At 40.3% G+C, this 20,084-nt stretch overlaps 1 protein-coding gene across 1 annotated transcript in view; it reads right to left on the reverse strand.

The window, feature by feature from the left end:
- Positions 1-20,084, reverse strand: part of LOC134753055 (titin-like) — a 41,210-nt gene that overhangs the window by 17,559 nt on the left and 3,567 nt on the right. The window contains 18 exon segments of the mRNA XM_063688817.1: positions 937-1,056; positions 1,928-1,975; positions 2,957-3,004; positions 3,245-3,292; positions 3,462-3,506; positions 4,523-4,642; positions 4,645-4,797; positions 5,258-5,305; positions 5,988-6,086; positions 13,755-13,898; positions 14,510-14,605; positions 15,174-15,221; positions 16,548-16,643; positions 17,258-17,305; positions 17,671-17,766; positions 18,757-18,804; positions 18,978-19,073; positions 19,830-19,877. Coding sequence (XP_063544887.1) covers positions 937-1,056; positions 1,928-1,975; positions 2,957-3,004; positions 3,245-3,292; positions 3,462-3,506; positions 4,523-4,642; positions 4,645-4,797; positions 5,258-5,305; positions 5,988-6,086; positions 13,755-13,898; positions 14,510-14,605; positions 15,174-15,221; positions 16,548-16,643; positions 17,258-17,305; positions 17,671-17,766; positions 18,757-18,804; positions 18,978-19,073; positions 19,830-19,877 — 1,449 coding nt within the window.

Consider the following 20,084-nt stretch of genomic DNA (forward strand, 5'->3'; position numbering starts at 1 on the left):
TGCTTTTCAGACACATAATAGCCGACTCAGTGGAAAGTCCTAGTCTAAACCCGAACTGTGCGTCATTCAATTTAATATGTTTAGCTAAGTGTCCGTCAAGCAAGCTGTCCAGCACTTTTGCCAAACGGTCGCCAATGATATTGGTCTATAGTTTTTCACATCTGACACATCACCTGTCTTGTTTTTAATGACTGATACCACAATTGTCCTTATCATGCCTGATGGTAAATAAGAATTACTGATACATAAGTTAAATAGTTGGAGTTGAAACTCTGGGTACATGGGGTCCCAGCGGGAGTTGAAACTCTAGGTCCATGGGGTCCCAGAGCGCACAAGTTGTTTGCAGAAATCGCGAAGCGTCTGATGACCGAAGAGCTGGCGGCTTCCTCGCACAACGTATCAGCATTGCGATACAGCGAGGAAATGCCGCCAGCATCCTTGGTACAATGCCTCAAGGGCCTATTTTAGATTTAAGCTAGTTATAAATTTCGTTTACGTAGTACCACTGTATATATCTTGTATGTAAATAAAGAGTTAAAAAAAAGTTAAATAGTATTGCGAGTACTCGTGGCACGTCGAAAAGTTTAAAGTCCCACGCACGAATCCTTATCAATCTTATCATACACAGACATACTATAGTAGTTATAGACATGAAACCGAGCGACCAGGGGTAAGAGAAAGACATATTCATGTATTGACAGGTTAATGTATGGCGGCATAATCCTTTTTATTGTTTCACTCTTATAAATTTCGGTATTTCGCCATCGCCTCCTACCTATGCTGCCATAACCCGACCATGAAAAAAACCCGGTCGGTGATAAGGACAAAGCATGGCACTATTTTCTCTTTCCTGTTATAGGAATCGCAATAAGACTATCTTTCTCTATCAAAGAGTGTCAGGCCCTTGTACACAGACAAGGGGTTAGATGTACCTACCGATTGTCGTAGTCGTTGGCTCTTCGGTCGTCGTTGTTGTGGTTGTGGACGTTGTGGTCATAGTGGTTGAAATTTTGCATGGCTTGTTTTGTTTGATGTATTCGATACACTTAACAATATCTGAAATAATGGTATTAATTTTAATACGGTGTGAATAGGGAATATTACGCGAAAGTCTGCGTAGGGGGCGCCACTACCAAGCGAAGAGGAAAAGGAGCGGCGAGCACACACCGTGCGTAAGGCCCCATTCGCACGAGAGCTTAAAAAGCGTTGCGTGTTTGACGCACCCATAAGTAAGAGCGAGAAAGAGATCTTTTTAAGCTCTCGTGCGAATGGAAAGGAGTGCCACTGGTGCATTCCACGAGAATGTCCCTTACGAAAAGCCGTTCTTTTAATAGTTCTGAAAAGGCTGAGAAAATGATATTGGGTCTGGTAATATTTCATGACTTTGCAAACAAATTAGCAGTATATTCTCGAGCTTTACGGATTTGATTGAATTAGCTGCCATACAATGCAAAAGCATTTCGTAAAGGACATTCTCGTGAAATATGCCCCCACTACCACAATCTGAGGGTCTATCGCTAAACAAGAACATCGAAATTTCGTTATCTAACATCTCTGTCACTCTTGCATATTTCGAGCGATAAAGAGGCAGATAGCGATATTTCGGATTCACGTTTCCCGGTAGGTCCTCTGTAAACAAACCGCCTTGATGCATCAATGTAATATTTTGTTATCTCTGAAAACTTGTCAAAAACTGTTAAAGGCACAGTATGTATAAGTTACTTTATAGTTTACTAAAGGGGCTAGTGCTGCACTCTGGTGGCCAAACATTGCAGTAATACCCCCTATTACTCCTAGTTTTGACAGAATTTTATGCGACAAAAAATGCAAAGAATATCCCTAAAAAAATTATAACCGTATTTTGGGCCTCTTGGTCTCCTTTCATGAAATAAATGATCTCGTCTTATCTTATTTTATCTTAACATACCTGTTTCTCCAGTCGCTTCTCTAATCCGCTTGAGTGCGTCTATGAAATCTGAAAAAAAAGTGCATATTAACGCCAAAAATGTTTAACGCCCGTTTGCCCGTATGTACAGTCAAGTGCATAAATATATATATACATTCCCAAAGTTTCAAAAATATGTGTACGCTCTTACACCTTAGACAATAAAGTCGTGTTCACATATTTTTGAGCCATTTGTCTGACTGTACCTATAAAAATGTAGACGCTTCTCATGGTGCGATACAAATATTGCATTTTCATTACTACACCTTACAAATCAAAAAGTCACCGGATGCGTCTGTCTGTGTGTATGACTGTTCGCGAAAAAACTCAAAAAAGTTGTGTGCGTGTAATCTTACCCTCTTTACTTCAAAACTACTGATCGGATTTTCATGTGGTTTTCATCTATCAATAGTGATTCTTGAGGAAGGTTTACGTGTATAATTTGTTAAGATTTTGTGTAACCCGTACGAAGCCGGGGCGGGTCGCTAGTTAACACTAATTAAAACATCGGTACTTAGAAAAAAAAAGTAGTTACGGGTCTCCAGAAACCATTTTTTGATAAAGTTAATATTTTCGGAAATAATGGCTCTTAAAGTATGGGTCCAAAAAATATGAAAAATATAATCTTGAAACAAAAGCTTAATAAATACTTTCACAGTTTAAATACTTACAGTTTTTAATACTTTCAATTAAAACTATAGAGAACATGATCGGTCTAGTAAAATTGACGTAAAAAAAAGTTAGAAGAAAAATCATTTTCCCATATAAAGCCAAGCCGAGCCAAGCCGCTTCGAGCCGACCCGAGCCGACCCGCGACGAGCTAAGCCGACCCGCCCCGAGCCGAGCCAAGCCACGAAGTTGCGGACAAAAACTAGTATTTTTGTATTTTAATGTTTACTCTTATTTTTATCTTATTCTTCTATGGACTTTTGCCTGAATTAAAGTGATTTTCTTTTTATTTTTATTTTATTTTTTATTTTTAGATAAGTAGGGGTGGACTGTATGACTTACCAGTAGTTTTAGTGTATTCTTGAATAATGACAATTACTTCCTCGAAATCTGCAAAAAAAAAATTGTATTAGCAACGCCATCTACTTTCTGCTGCCACAAAATAATAAATTAGTATTTCAAAACCCTGAAAAACTTCATTTGAATAATAAAAATAAGCTATAAATGAAATAAAAGAACGCAGCATTTTAAGTGACGCTTTTGAGAATCGCACGAAGTTTATAAAAACATCTGGTTATTACTTCAGAATTTTTTTCTGGTGGATATTAACAAAATTTTGAGAATACTTACTAAACTTCTTGCTGATGGTGATAATGATTTCAAAGAACTTGACAATATCTGTAAAAGAGAGTTAAATTATAAAAACATTTCATAAAATTATAACACAACTAAGACTCACTAATTATTAAAAAAATATTACTTAAACAAAATCAACCTATTAACTTGTGGTGGTAATAAGTGAGTTTTGGTTGTCACCTGACGAAATTAGAATATTATTTATGCTTACCAATTTCGATTATTTCCCAGATGACTCTGATAGACTCGAATAAATCTGAAAATAAATAAAGATTATAACGATTTTTTTTCGGTTCTCGCGTTTCCTCACAATCGTGTAAAAAACCGACCAAGTGCGATTCGAACGGAGAAGGTACCATTACGCAAAAAACGACAAAAAAGTCACGTTTGTTGTATGGGAGCCCCACTTAAATATCTACTTTATTCTGTTTTTAGTATTTGTTGTTATAGCGGCAACAGAAATACATCATCTGTGAAAATTTCATCTATCTAGCTATCACGGTTGACGTCTGGTGACAGACGGACAGGACAGCGGAGTCTTAGTAATGGCTCCCGTTTTTACCCTTTGCTTTGAGTACGGAACCCTAAACATAAACTTTAAACTTCAAATATCTTTATTGCCAATATATTACATTTACATGGAATATAGACCCTGTAAGGGCACAGCAATTGAATCTTATACCTACATAAGCATACCAAGGAATATTAAAAAAAGCATATTAGTATGAAAACTAAATACAATTTATAATTATGTAGTTGTATTAACCAGTAATTATATAGTGATATACCTTCTACTCATTAAGCTAATTTTACGGTTCAACTCACGTATTAGTGCTACATGTATTGGAGTTTGTAGGTCTCCATTTGAGTAACTAAAAAAACTTAATTTAAAATATAAAATTAGCTCAATTAGTACGACTCACAACAGTGTAAAATTTTAATAACAAAACTTCCGTGAGACATAGACATATTAAACATATTAAAGGGTCACTCACGTATTTTAAGTCGAAAAACGCTCGACATGTTTCACTCCATACCGAGTAGCGTCATCAGGAGCTTGCGTTGACGGTGACGGACCGGCGCAGACGTGTAAAATTGTTTCACTACTCGGCAAAAATCTATCTACTGCAACACTTACATTTCTTGCCCGTCAGCCTGTTCAGCTTGGAGATGGCCAGCGTGAAGTTGCTGGAGTTGGTGACTTTCATGATGGTCACGATGAACGTTATCACCTGGATACGGGTGTACTCGTAGATCTACTGTGACACTTACACTTCTCGCCCGTCAGCCTGTTCAGCTTGGAGATGGCCAGCGTGAAGTTGCTGGAGTTGGTGACTTTCATGATGGTCTTGATGAACGTTATCACCTGGATACGGGTGTACTTGTAGATCTACTGTGACACTTACACTTCTCGCCCGTCAGCCTGTTCAGCTTGGAGATGGCCAGCGTGAAGTTGCTGGAGTTGGTGACTTTCATGATGGTCTCGATGAACGTGATCACCTGGATACGGGTGTATTTGTATATCTTCTCGAAGAATTCGAAGATATCTGGAAATAATCAATAAATAAATATTATGGGACAATTTTATCTAGTCCCACAGTAAGCTTAGAAAGGCTTGTGTTGTAGGTACAAGACTAATACGATATTGATATTATATAAATACTTAAATACATAGAAAACATTCATAAATCAGGAACAAAATAGTTGCGATAAATACACAAATAAATGCCCTTACCAGGATTCGAATCCTAGACGTCCTGCTACATATGTGACATTTTCAACCAAAAGGTACCACATTGTCGCTTGTTAATAAGGTTGATTTCAAATTGAAGCTGTATGGAAATAGTGCCTCATTGACAACCGACAAGTACCCTTTTGATTGAAAATAGTACATATACAGGGTCACTTTGATACTGTCTGGAGATTTATTTCTATCGAAGATTGCTATTTTGATGCACTTTGTTTTTTATTTCTTCTTATACCTATAAATAAAATATCAATTCTTACCTATCACTGTGATGTAGGTGACCATTATCTCCCATGCCTCCTGGACAGCTGTAAAAAATTGTAATATTAAATTTTGTACAAAAACATGATTTGATCATTTTATAAAATTCATTCATAATTTTATAAAATAACTGATTTGTAATGCTAAACTTGATATTAATGCCATTAAAACAAACAGGCTAATAGAAATATAATTATATTCTAACGGTAGATGTCGCTTTAAAGCGATAAATCTACCATAAATATGGCGGTATGTGTCTTTAAGGCGTAAAAAAATGAAGAATCTTATGGAAATATAAGGGGTAAGGAAGCTTCGGTAGCTGTGAATTATTCAATTTATCCTTTGCATTAAAAAAAACTTGTCACTTTGTTAGCAGTGTATAGTGGCCCTGTTGAGTAAAAAAACCGGCCAAGTGCGAGTCAGACTCGCGCACGAAGGGTTCCGTACCATTACGGAAAAAAACAGCAAAAAAATCACGTTTGTTGTATGGGAGCCCTACTTTAATATTTATATTATTCTGTTTTTAGTATTTGTTGTTATTGCGGCAACATAAATACATCATCTGTGAAAATTTCAACTGTCTAGCTATCACGGTTCATGAGATACAGCCTGGTGACAGACAGACAGACGGACAGACGGACGGACAAACGGACAGCGGAGTCTTAGTAATAGGGTCCCGTTTTTACCCTTTGGGTACGGAACCCTAAAAATATATAAAAGAAGACTTACATTTGGTAGAGGTGTATTCGATGAGGCGCCTGAAGAAGTCAATGATGTCGTCGTGTCCTGACTTCGTCCGGATTTCTTCCAAGAGAACCATTGTTGACACTGAAATAATGTAAAACAATTGTTGTTGAAGACTCCCTATTTGTTTCAAAAGAATTATCAAACGATAGGAAACGTGCATGAACTGTAGGGGGCAGCACAGGAGCCCCCTGTTTATTGGCACGAAGACTAAATATCAAGTTAAAGCTTCCAATGTAGCCCACAAGATGGCAGAACCTACAATGCATAAGAAAACGTACGTGAACTGTTTATGTTTCCGATTCAGGCCACAAGATGGCAGACCCTCCAATGCGCACGGTCCCTATACCCCACAGCCCCACACTATAAGGCAAGAAAAAAAAAATTCACCCCCACTTTACGTATAGGGAAGGTACCCAAAAAAAGTTTTTTTTAGTAATTTTTTCCACTTTGTCGGTATGATTCATGGCAATTTTAGCTTTCTAGCACTAACTATTTCAGAGCAAAAGCCTCGAACGGAGAGACAGACGGACATGGCGAAACTATATGGGTTCCTGGTTGACTACGGAACCCTAAAAACGCAAGAACGTAAGAACTTATGACTTATGAATGATTTACACTTCTATGTTTTTTGCGAATTAAGTCAATTATTGCAGCATTTTTATGTAATTTTAATCATAGGTAATAATCCTAGTCTAAAACGCTTGGTTGACTGCATTTGTGATGCCTCATGAATTCATGAGTTCCATTGGATGCCATTTGGACTAAACAACGCGTCATGTTACAGCGTTGTAGTTTAAGTAAAATAGCAAAGATAGATATAACTCCGTAATAGATGGATACAGTCTAAGGAAAAAACGTGCCTAGAAAATCACGAAAATTTGATTCTCGATCAGATGGCGCCACTAGTTTTGGCCTACACTCGTATAGAGAGCGTTGACTGTTTCGTTTGTTATTTATAATTTTAACGCATACCAGTGAAAGAACATGGGTCAAAATCATATAAAAAAAATTAATGCAAATAAAAAAATCATTTATCCATATGGATATTTATTTAAATATTTAAATACATTTTATCGTATTTTTATAAATATTTATTTTTAGTTTTAAAGTGTGTCGACAGATGGCAGTGAATTTACTGGGGTTACAAAATTTACTATGACAGTACCGCTCTAGTATAAGTTACTCTATGGTAAAATTAAGCTCTTTTCAACGCTTAATTTTCATTATCTACGTTTTTTAAAGTGGCATATTAAAAAGTATCATCACATCAATATCTTTTCAAACATACATTACGATACTACTTACGATATGAATTTAAAAAAATAGATACGTAAAGGTGGTCCTGGGGGCCTAGACAAAAAGTCAATCGTATGCGCCGTAGCGAACTAAACGCTAATGTCTCATATTACCGTTTCATTCGCTACGGCGCAAACGGTTGGCATCTTGACTAGGCCTTCTAGAGTTCGTCTAAGCTAAATCTGCACAGAGTTAAACGGAACAAAGTGGTGAAGTTTTAATAACAAAACTTCCGTGAGACACAGACCATCACACGCATCAGACGCAGTCTGCGCCGGTCCGTCACCGTCAACGCAAGCTCCTGATGACACTCCTCGGTACGGAGTGAAACATGTCGAGCGTTTTTCGACTTGAAATACGTGAGTGACCCGTTATTAATATATTTAAAGTGGTGAAGTGTCATATTTTAATAGAATTCTAACATTTATGATGACATGTCCACACTTTGTCATTGCAAATGTCATGCCGTTATCTTGGTTAAACTCTAATGACTTAACAACCAAAACTCACTAAATACTGTGGGAATGGAATCGATCTAATGTATAATTTCTATTTTGTTAGTATATTAATTGGTAATTTATCGTGTATAAATTTCCTTAATTCATTCTGAAAATAATAATTTTTATGCATAATTTTGTATAGTTATAATCATTTATAACTTATATTAAGATTATATAATATATAAATAAATAACTAGTTAAATAATAACCGCAAATAATGTATGTTTAAAATCTCAATATAAATATGTATTTAAATCACTAGCGGACAGAGCAACCGACCTTCTGATTAGATAAACTGGGTATGCAACTATGCACTTTGTCGTGGAGTAAATTGATCGAGTCCCGCTGCAGCGCTGTGCGCCGTACGGACCGGTCTAACGGGCGGCCCTCGGCTGCAGCGCTGACAGCGATGTATTCCGCCCGCCAGCGCGGGCGCACCTTAGTACCTCAGAAACCTCGACGCGAGACGCATGTGCGCTTTACCGTGCTACCGAGCCAAATTGCATTCCGTTTGCATTGTATTTTAATTAGTATACTTTTCTTTCGCTTTCGCTCTTTCTCCTTCTGTTCTTTATTGACTGATGTGTATTGTGCTAACTGTTTCTTCCGTGTGCTGTATTAATAGACAATAAATTGGTGTGTATAAAACGACGCTTAGTGCTTGTTATTTACATCCGCATTTGCACCCGCTTACCGGCACGCTTGACAACAGCATTAAGGCAAGTCTACCTACCACATCTACATTGGTGACCCCGTGGAGCACTGAAAATGAGCGATAATGAGAATAAAGAGCCGGAGAGGCCCGGGCCGAACAGACAAAGAAACGGCGCTCAAGATGGCGGCATATCAACGGAAATTTACCGCATCGGCGTGAAAGTGCCTGTGTTTTGGCCGGAGAAACCGGCAGTATGGTTCGCCCAAATGGAATCGCAATTTAGTGTTTCGAATATTACTTCGGATGCGACCAAATATAATTACATCGTCGCGCAGCTCGATGCTCAGTACGCCGCCGAAGTGGAGGATATAATTGTTTCGCCACCAGCGACCGACAAATATAAAAAAATAAAAGATGAGCTCATCAAACGACTCTCGGTGTCCCGGCAGAAGAAAGTGAAGCAGTTGCTTAGTCAGGAAGAGTTGGGCGATAGAAAACCTTCCCAGTTTCTTCGCCACCTACGTCATTTGGCCGGGCCGAATATACCCGATGAGTTTCTTTTATCTATATGGACATCTCGCCTGCCAAGTAACTTGCAATTTGTGATCGCATCGAAGTCCAATGACCCAATTGAAGAGCTCGCTGAGTTGGCCGACCGTGTTCACGACGTAGCAACTCCTCAAGTAGCCGCAGCATCAGCGCCGGATCCTCAAATGGCTATCCTCATGCGTCAAGTGAGTGAGTTGACTAAGGACATGAAAGCGCTAAAAAGTCAGCTCAATAGTGACAGTAGGCCGTCGCGATCAAGATCTCGTATATCCAGCAAGTCCCGCAATCGCTCCAGCTCTCAGAGGTCGCAGTCAAGTTATCGGAAGTTTCCTGAGTGCTGGTACCATGCGAAGTTCGGTGAGAAGGCAACAAGGTGCGTGAAACCGTGCGACTATCAGGCGGGAAACGAAAGGGGCACTCGTTAATGGCGACCGCCGTTTGCCCGAGTCCTGGTCGCTTATTTGTTACTGACCAATCGACGAAGATACAGTTTCTCGTGGATACTGGTAGCGACGTCTGTGTCTTCCCAAGGTCACAACTGAAATATCGGCGACAACCAACCAACTACCAGTTAGCCGCAGCGAACGGCTCACCAATAATAACTTACGGTTACTTACACTTAGTGCTGAATCTAGGCTTGCGCCGCGACTTTGCTTGGAGATTTATTGTTGCGGATGTGACGAAGCCAATAATCGGCGTGGATTTCCTGGCGTATTACGACCTTCTTCCCGACTGCAAGAATAAACAGCTGATCGACAGGACGACTAGCTTGTGTGCCGTGGCTTTGCCCGGATGTTCCACGGACGAAATTTCTTCGGTCAAAGTGGTGTCGGGTGAGTCAGATTACCATCGCATACTATTAGAATACCCCGACATTACTCGCCCATCCGGCGTACATCGGGTTCCTAAGCATAACGTCCTGCATTTTATAAGAACTACTCCAGGGCCTCCTGTGTCTTGCTCTCCTCGACGGTTGGCCCCGGACAAATTAAAAATTGCTAAGGACGAGTTCTCCGCGATGCTACAAAACGGTACAGCCAGACCTTCAGAGTCACCTTGGTCGTCACCTCTGCATCTAGCCCCTAAGAAAAACAATGGCTGGAGGCCTTGCGGTGACTACCGAATGCTAAATGCAAGGACTATTCCGGATAAATATCCTATTCGTCATATACATGATTTTGCTCATAGTATTTCTGGTTGCCAGGTTTTCTCTACCATCGACCTTGAGAAGGCGTACCACCAGATCCCCGTGAACCCAGAAGACATCCAGAAGACCTCGATTACCACACCGTTCGGCCTCTACGAGTTCCCGTATATGAGTTTCGGGCTCAGGAATGCGGCCCAGACGTTCCAACGGTTTGTGGACGAGATGGTAAGGGGACTGGATTTTTGTTATGCTTATTTAGACGACTTCCTGGTGTACTCAAAGGATGAAGTAACTCACAAAGAGCACCTGCGCCAGCTGTTTGCCAAATTCCAGGAATACGGGATGGTGATTAACACTTCCAAATGTGTCTTCGGTGCACCTGAGGTAACGTTCCTGGGCTACAGCATTTCAGCCGGTGGTACCAAGCCCCTCCCGTCCAAGGTCGATGCCATCAAGGACTTCCCGGCACCAAAGAATGTGAGGGAGCTGCGCAGATTCTTGGGGATGGTGAATTTTTACCGAAGATTTATCCCTGGGGCAGCAGCGTCTCAGGCTCCACTTCATGCGCTTTTGGCTGGATCCGTAAAGCCTTCTCATCCCGTCAACTTTAACGCTGAAGAAAATGAGGCTTTTGAGCGTTGTAAGGACAGCTTATGTCAGGCTGCGTTGCTAGCGCATCCGAATAGTCAGGCTAAGCTGGCCATTGTCACAGACGCTTCTGATACCGCCATGGGCGCCGCGCTTCAGCAGTATATCGACGAGGAATGGCAGCCGCTGGCGTTCTTCTCCAGAAAATTGAGCCCCGCTCAACGTAAGTACTCGCCGTACGACCGTGAGCTCCTGGCCATATATGAAGCGCTCAAATACTTTAGGCACATGGTTGAGGCCAGGGACTTCACAATCTACACGGACCACAAGCCCATCTGCTTCGCCTTCAACTCGCGCAAGGATAACTGCTCACCTAGACAGTTCAGGCATTTGGACTTCATAGCGCAATTTACTACTGATATAAGGCATATCTCTGGGAAGGACAACGTGGTGGCAGATACCCTGTCGCGCGTTGAGGAAGTTACACAGCCGATCGATTTGGAGAAGCTAGCGCAATCCCAGGTGAGAGATCCAGAGTTGCAGGAGCTCCTACAGAGTGATACTTCGCTTCGCCTGAAGAAGTTCAAGTTACCAGGTATTCAAGCCGAACTCTATTGCAACGAAAGCGACCAGACACTCAGGCCTTATGTCACGAAGGAGTTGCGCAGACAAGTGTTCCAGAGCTTGCACTCCCTTAGCCACCCTGGTGCTAATGCCTCCTTAAAGCTCGTCACAGACCGGTACGTTTGGCCAGGTATCAATAAAGACTGCCGCGAATGGACACGTACCTGTTTGCCATGTCAGAGAGCCAAGGTCACTCGCCACGTTTCTGCGCCACTCGGAACATACCGGCTTCCAAGAGCGAGGTTCATGCACGTCCACATAGACCTCATAGGCCCCATGCCAGTTTCTCAAGGGTTCAGATACTGCCTCACAGCCGTCGATCGATATACACGTTGGCCTGAGGTAGTACCGCTACAGGAAATCACAGCAGAAGCCGTAGCCAGAGGACTTCTACATGGCTGGATATCACGATTCGGCTGCCCAAACGACATCGTTACTGATCGTGGCAGGCAGTTCGAGAGCTGCCTGTTCAAGCATCTGTCTGAGCTAGCCGGCTTTCAGCATCGTCGCACAACAGCCTACCATCCTGCGTGCAATGGCCTCGTGGAACGCTTCCATAGACAGTTGAAAGCCGCTATTACCTGCCACGCGACTAGCAACTGGGTAGACACATTACCCTTGGTCTTGCTCGGCATACGTAGTGCGTACAAGGAGGATCTCAACGCTTCGACCGCTGAGCTCGTGTACGGGGAGCCACTGAGATTGCCGGGAGAGTTATTACACGCCAAGTCGCCAGATGACACTATTGACGTGACGGATTATGTCGCACGCCTGCGTAAGTTTGCCCATAATCTCACTCCAGTGCCGGCGTCACGCCATACGAGCAATAGACGAATCTTCATATATAAGGATCTCAACACCGCCAGTCACGTGCTGCTCAGAGACGATGCGAGTCATCCACCACTGCAGCCAGCGTATACTGGCCCGTACGAAGTGCTCGAAAGAGGTGATAAAGTGTTTAAGTTGCGTGTGAAAGGCAAAAGTGTAACAGTGTCCATAGACCGCATTAAACCTGCATACATACTGGCTGATGTGCCGAATGTACCAATTCCTGTCCCGTCCATTCAACCTACTCCAGAGACTGAAAACACGGTCAAAAAGACAAAGTCAGGACGTACAGTGCGTGTCCCAGATTATTATTAAATTTTTTTTTTTCCATCGCCCTTGACGGTCTCTGGAGGGGGGTGATGTGGGAATGGAATCGATCTAATGTATAATTTCTATTTTGTTAGTATATTAATTGGTAATTTATCGTGTATAAATTTCCTTAATTCATTCTGAAAATAATAATTTTTATGCATAATTTTGTATAGTTATAATCATTTATAACTTATATTAAGATTATATAATATATAAATAAATAACTAGTTAAATAATAACCGCAAATAATGTATGTTTAAAATCTCAATATAAATATGTATTTAAATCACTAGCGGACAGAGCAACCGACCTTCTGATTAGATAAACTGGGTATGCAACTATGCACTTTGTCGTGGAGTAAATTGATCGAGTCCCGCTGCAGCGCTGTGCGCCGTACGGACCGGTCTAACGGGCGGCCCTCGGCTGCAGCGCTGACAGCGATGTATTCCGCCCGCCAGCGCGGGCGCACCTTAGTACCTCAGAAACCTCGACGCGAGACGCATGTGCGCTTTACCGTGCTACCGAGCCAAATTGCATTCCGTTTGCATTGTATTTTAATTAGTATACTTTTCTTTCGCTTTCGCTCTTTCTCCTTCTGTTCTTTATTGACTGATGTGTATTGTGCTAACTGTTTCTTCCGTGTGCTGTATTAATAGACAATAAATTGGTGTGTATAAAACGACGCTTAGTGCTTGTTATTTACATCCGCATTTGCACCCGCTTACCGGCACGCTTGACAACAGCATTAAGGCAAGTCTACCTACCACATCTACAATACCACCACAAGTTAATAGCCATAGTCACAGGGCGGACACGCTATACATCAAAAATCACTTGCGTTTCTATGTGTGAACGGCACATTTGTACACGCGTCATGCGTCATAGTGTGAGTAAGTTGCTTAAAATAGTACTGAGCGGCCGGCAAACGGCCGTCAATCTGCTGTCGCGGGGCGAGGTAATTCGAGTCAGAGCGGGGCGGTGCGTGGCCGTTCAGTATGATAATACTATTACTTATTCTGTGCCGTAGTGAACCAAATTAATACCTAAATAAGGTTGATTTTTGTTATTTTTTTTTTGTAATTAGTGAATTTTGATTGAACTGACGATATTAAATGGCGCAGTCGGTAGGATACGAACATACGCTCCCACAGGAATTTCATGCGGAGTTAGCTTGTTCCAACTTCTTATGATTTTTTTGAAATTTCCATCCGAATTGACAAATGCGTATTATTATAATAGTTGCTACTCACATTTCTTGGTGGTGAGCTTCTTGAGCTGAACACTGGCGTCCTGGATGGTCTCGGTCTGTGTGATCTCCAGCAGCGACTCGAAGAAGGTGAGCGCGTCTATCTTCTTCGAAATCTTGTTGATCCTTTTGATGAGGGTCACCATATCTGGAATAAGTTTTCGGCAAAAATTTAATTTTTGGTACAAGCTTTTATCGCTGTACTTTTCTTTCCACAGGCAACTAATACTCAACGAGATAATTTTAAAAACCCCAAACACAATTTGGCGTTGTTTTATCACAGAGTTACTTAATGTCTCCATCATCAGATCATCTCGATGGTACCATAATATTGCATTGTCACCCTTTTTCACGGAGTGGGCGAATGCTTTTACGCACCGTCCCCCCGGCCGCGAGAAGGCCATTGATGGGGGGGGGTGTGGGACTCGCCGCTCCTGTCCCCCTCTCAACTGGGGCGAGAGGGGAGGGAGAACCTGGCCCTAAACACTAAACCCACTCCGGCGTTTCATCCTCTTTGCCGTTTGTGACTCGTACAAACATACATAGGATTGCAAAATTTGATAAGAAGAATTGATAAAAAGCATGTTAAAACTGTAAAAAGCCGTTTTTTGTTAGGAGTACCACTCATTTCTAGTTCATTATTAAATCATTATGGTATCCAGCTTACGCGGCTAGTTCTGAAGACGCGGGTTCGATTCCCGCCTCGGCCTCCGGTGGACTTGGTCACTTTTTCTTTAGTGTATGATATTATGTACTTACTGTCAATTTCGAAGACCTCGTTGAAGATGATATCAACGTCCAACATATTGCGTCGTCCAGTGATCTTGTATAACGTCTCAATCACCACTTTGAGACCTAGAACATATAGATTTTTTTAATATTGTCTTCGGTTACCGCGATACCTAGTTACTCATTAAATAAAAATATGAACCCCCGTGGTCACCCGTTGACCACGAACGCTGTAAAGGGTTCGAACGTTGGGATTTATTATAAATTCAATATACGCGATGTAATCCGTTTTCATAGTTTTATTTCATATTGATTTTTTATTTAATTAAATTTGAGTTAAAACATTTTTTATTATTTATCAAATAATATTTCAGGAATATTGCAAATGGGAAGAATGCAATCAATAAAAGCAGAAACGAACTTAAAAAAAGTGAAATGCGGGACAAATTAATTAAGCTTAACTTTTCAACCTGTGTTTTGGCGAAAATGATTCCCCTTATTCATAAAACTTAGCAAACCTCTGTAAGTTGTGTCCCTTTTTAACAAACGCATGTCAAAATAATGGATAAGGACAAACGATGATCAAGGGCTTGTTAGACTTGAGTGTTTATGAAAACAGTGTTTATTAAGATACTTTAGTTTTAAGTTAAGTAAAGTTGAGATATCTTTGAAAAAAAAACCGAGTAAAACTTACTGAGTTTGTTACATTCGTGTGTTAGCTCCTCCAATGCATATTTGAATTCTGAAAAAATATAATATTGATAATTATTATTTGTTAATTCTAATTAAAACCACCTTTTTCATGCATTATATGTCCACTACAGAAACATACTTAATTTCCAAATTAACGAAACATGCGTAAAGTGAGGTTTAGACTCGCAAAAACTTGCATGCAATTTTCATTACATTGCGGTATCTGATAAACATTTTGAATGCAGTTTACCTCAGTAGTCAGCAATGTAACGTAAATTGCATGCAAGTTATTGCTAGTCTAAACCTCGCTGGCTCAGACAATATTAAATATGTTAACTCTATGGTGATGTGGTCCACAGAGTGAACGCTACATAACTGAAGCGGAGAAGCCTCTCAGGAGTTCTTTGTGATGCCCATAAGCCCATAAAGGTAAAAGGCAAAGTATACAAGACAGCTGTTAGCTTGCTGCGACCTGCTTTGCTGTATGGCACTGAGTGCTGGACCACGAAGAAAACTCATGAGCAACGTCTCCATGTAAATGAAATGAAGATGCTCCGATGGGCTGGAGGTGTAACCCGATTGGACAGGATACGTAACGAATCCGCGGAAGTTTTAAAGTGGTTCCAATCATAAATTGCTAGAACGTAGACTACGCTGGTACGGCCATGTCATGAGAAGAGATGGCAACTTCGCAGTCAAAGTGGCGCTCAACTTGTGCAAGAACCCGCGAGGTAGGGGACGACCAAAAGATGAAAAGACGTGGTGGTCAAATGTCATGATGTCTCTATATGGAGCTAGAGGTATATGTATATGTAGAATTGTAGATAAAACAGTGTATGTAGCTGTACTTAGATAATTAGGCATTAAAACACTCGTGTGATGTTTTTATGATACTCGATTTCAGCTCGTTTTATAAACCCACACTCGTACTTTAATGCCTTTCATTATGTTACTCACAAACTACTAAAAATTTCAAAATTGCAGATGCGTATTATACTTTACTTAATTTTGTATCAAGCAGAAACGTCTGCGAACGATGATAAGTCAAAGTCAAAGTCAATATAATCTTTATTCAAATAGGCCTAGCAACAAGCACTTTTAAATTGTCAAGTTTTAAATATTACCTTAATCTAAATATCAGAGCAATTTATTGATGCAGTTATTATTATTCTTAAAAACATCGAATAATTATGGATATGTCAAACTTAAAAGCTATTAAGCTTAGAAATAAATTTAAAGTGGAAAAATTCACTGTCTTGGGTGGGACTTGAACCCACGACCACCGGATCACTAGTACAGTGCTCTACCTGAGCCACCAAGACCGTACCTAATGCAGCGAATATTTCCACCATATAATAACCCACGTATTACTTACGTTTTTGTCCGGTGATCTTCTTGATGATTGTGATGCTCTGTGAGAACTGCTTCTCGCCCATGATTTTGTTGAATTCGACGACGGCCTCACCCATATCTGAAGGTTTTGATACAATTATTATTATGTTGCACAAATTTCTTCAATGATGTATAATAACTTGTAGTAGGCGCCGCCATGCAGCCTTCGATCGTGACTAATTCAGAGTAAAGTTGGAAAGGTAATCGTGTTTTTTTTTGCAATTTTAGAACGATATACAAGTAAGATACCTTATTATTTGTATATTAGACTTTATGGTTATTACGGTAGAGTAAGGTACTAAATAAGAAAATATTTTATGACATTACACAAATTCACAAAGTCCCACAGTAAGCTCAATAAGGCTTGTGTTGTGGATACTAAGACAACCATGTATATAATATGTATATGTATAAACATTAATAAATACTTAAATACATAGAAAACGCCTGAGTACTCAGGAACAAATATGTATCCATGCATGATCCATGCTCAGCTCAAAAATAAATGCCTTTACCAGGATTTGAACCCGGGACCATAGGCTTCATACGTCTATCTATAGTGAGTGAGTATGCTTATGAGTAGTGACCCTACCCACTAGACCAGACAGGTTGTCAAAATCAGGTAATACAAATCTATTATTCCCGAAGTAGAAATATACCTATACATTTATATTGAATTAAATTATTACTTACCACTAGCTCTGATCGACGCAATAAACAGGTCGAGACAACCCTTCAGATCTGCAAATACATAAATTTTTAGTCCTATACCATACTAATTATCCAATTAATTAGCAAAAACATTTCTTCGGGAGCTAGGGCGTCGCCCGCAAGAAGGGCCTCGTTTCTGGCGCAGAGGTTGTCCATCGCGGTTAAGGCCGTTCCATCGGTTTGCCGCTGTCACTGTCACATTTCGCAAGAAAGAACGGGAAAGATCATGCGCGCCAAGTGTCAATTTTGATAGAATTTTGTCGATTTTTATTTATTTACACGCGGAAACGTTTTGCATCGGGTAATTCGATGCGGGTGGGTTGTTCTAGTAATTTAGTAGATTTAATAGTTTAGTTTAAGTAGATTTATTAGTCTTATTTATAGTAGATACTTACCGATTTCTGGCATCAACACGCCCAACACCTCAGGGAACTCCTGCGACCCTTCTCCTCCCGTCAGCTTGTCCACCTGAATACGTATACCGTCCAAACCTTTAACAGAAAAGATTTTACGTTTAAGGTGATAAAAAAAAACCGGCCAAGTGCGAGTCGGACTCGCGCACCGAGGGTTCCGTACTTTTTAGTATTTGTTGTTATAGCGGCAACAGAAATACATCGTCTGTGAAAATTTCAACTGTCTAGCTATCACGGTTCCTGAGATACAGCCTGGTGACAGACAGACGGACAGACGGACAGCGGAGTCTTAGTAATAGAGGGTCCCGTTTTTACCCTTTGGGTACGGAACCCTAAAAACGCTCTCAGCTAGATGTTGATAACTTTAGCCAGCCAGTCTTTCTCCGAGACCACGGGGACTATGCCGTTTTCGAAACACAGTAGGTAATTTTGAAGCTTAAGTATACGCGATCAAGTCCCGTTCAAGTAATAATAATGTGTGAAAGTGAGTTTGAAAATAGCTTTACAGTACATATGGTGCTACTTTCTCGCACTAGTGCGTAAAGTGCACTTTTTGTGCATATGTCGAAAGTTTAAAGGGCCATATGTACTGTAAAACGTTGTTCCATACACGTGCGAATAGGTAATTCGAATTTCGAATTTCCTCTTTTCCGCACTTGTATCGAAAATAACTATTTATAACAACCGAGCAAGTTGGACTGATGGATATGTTTAGTAAAAAAACTTTCCCCCCTTTTCGTTATGAGCAAAGATACATTGATTGAGTAAGATGTGTAAAATCGAAGACAATTTCATGCGTCGAATTTGACTAACTTCGTTAACTCTGATTGTCAATGTTTACGTTTGACGATTCAGTGACCGCAAAACATATAGCGCAGTACATTTTGGATGTCAAACTAAGGGGTACGATTTTTTTCTTAGACTTTACCTCTCTGTTACAATCAATTCTCTTTGGTTATGAGTAATGCGAACCAAACCCCACTTTACGTTTCACGTAAGTTTTGTCTGACTGCCGAATACTTAACCTATCCTGATGATTTGACCTTTCTTTGATATTATGACACTTACCATTGGTATGAGAAACGTGCCTGAAGAAATCAGCTATTTCATGGGAATCTGAAAGAAGATAAATTATGAATTTATATTCATAAACATTTAAAAAAAAATTGACATGAATATTTATGACAAGTGATGGTTATTTTAATTTAAATAAAATGAAAAAATATAACAAATGAAAACTAATTTATAATTATTATTTTTAAATTATATTCTAAGAAAAAAAGACTTACTTTTGCCGCTGGAAATCTTCTCGAGAATCTCGTAGACGGCATCAAAGTCAGCGTGGCCCGTGAGGCGCTCCAAAATCGCATACGCCTTGAACACATCTGCAGAAACAACATCAAAATCAGGCGTGACTACTGGCACAACTGCTACTTAACTGACACCATAATTGTTTTCCATCGTATTTCCTCGGAAACGTTCGTATTTGTCATGCTAGTTCAGTAAATGTCAGTACTTTTTGTACCGAGTGACTGTAATAGCAAGACTCGTTCGTAAATTTCCGTGAAAATACGATGGAAAATAATTATGCACTACATCTGTACATTGCGGCCTGATGGTAAGCAGTCACCGTAGCGTACGAACGCCTGCAACACCAGAGATAATACATGCGCGTTGCCGACCCTTTCAAAACCTTACACTCCTTTTTGAAGAAGCCCATACTGTAGTCCCTCGGGAAAACCTCGACATAGCTTACAGCCGAAGCGTCCGCGAGAGGAAGTTCCTCATAAACCGCACAGTACGCGACCATTTAGGTGCTAGGGTGTGAGGATAAACACCCTGCCGACGGCGAACGGTGCGGTGATAGAAAGCCATGGCCAGAAATTATCTAAAATAGCATGACATTTGTTTGCCAGATTTGTATAGTATTTCACTAAATTGAAGGGCAACGTAGAGCTTCAAGCGAATTCTCCACATGCTGACGTATATATATTGCCAATGCTGCCAGCGTTAATGAATTTGTTTGGACTTTTATTCGTGGCTTAGAACTCATTAGATACAGCATACAGACTGGTGCGCAAAATAGAGTTTTCGATTTCTCCAATTAAGATTTACGAGGTGTTAAAAAAAGAAAATCTTACCGGTTTCGTTTGTCAGCACATGCAGGATTTCTACAAATATCTCGATCACTGGAAAATATAAATTGTATTTTTAGTACAAAATAATGTAAACATTTTACATGTACACAGAAAAATAAATAATGAAAGGAGCGAATAGGTATAGTACGACATAACTAAGACATAACTTAATAGAAATTAAATAACACTGCTCGAATGAGTGAGTGACACCACTGAACTAGCACCATTCTTAGTGTGCGTTTCTATATATATATGTGA

This window comes from Cydia strobilella, chromosome 26 (assembly GCF_947568885.1).
Source record: "Cydia strobilella chromosome 26, ilCydStro3.1, whole genome shotgun sequence".
In the NCBI taxonomy this organism is placed as follows: domain Eukaryota; kingdom Metazoa; phylum Arthropoda; class Insecta; order Lepidoptera; family Tortricidae; genus Cydia; species Cydia strobilella.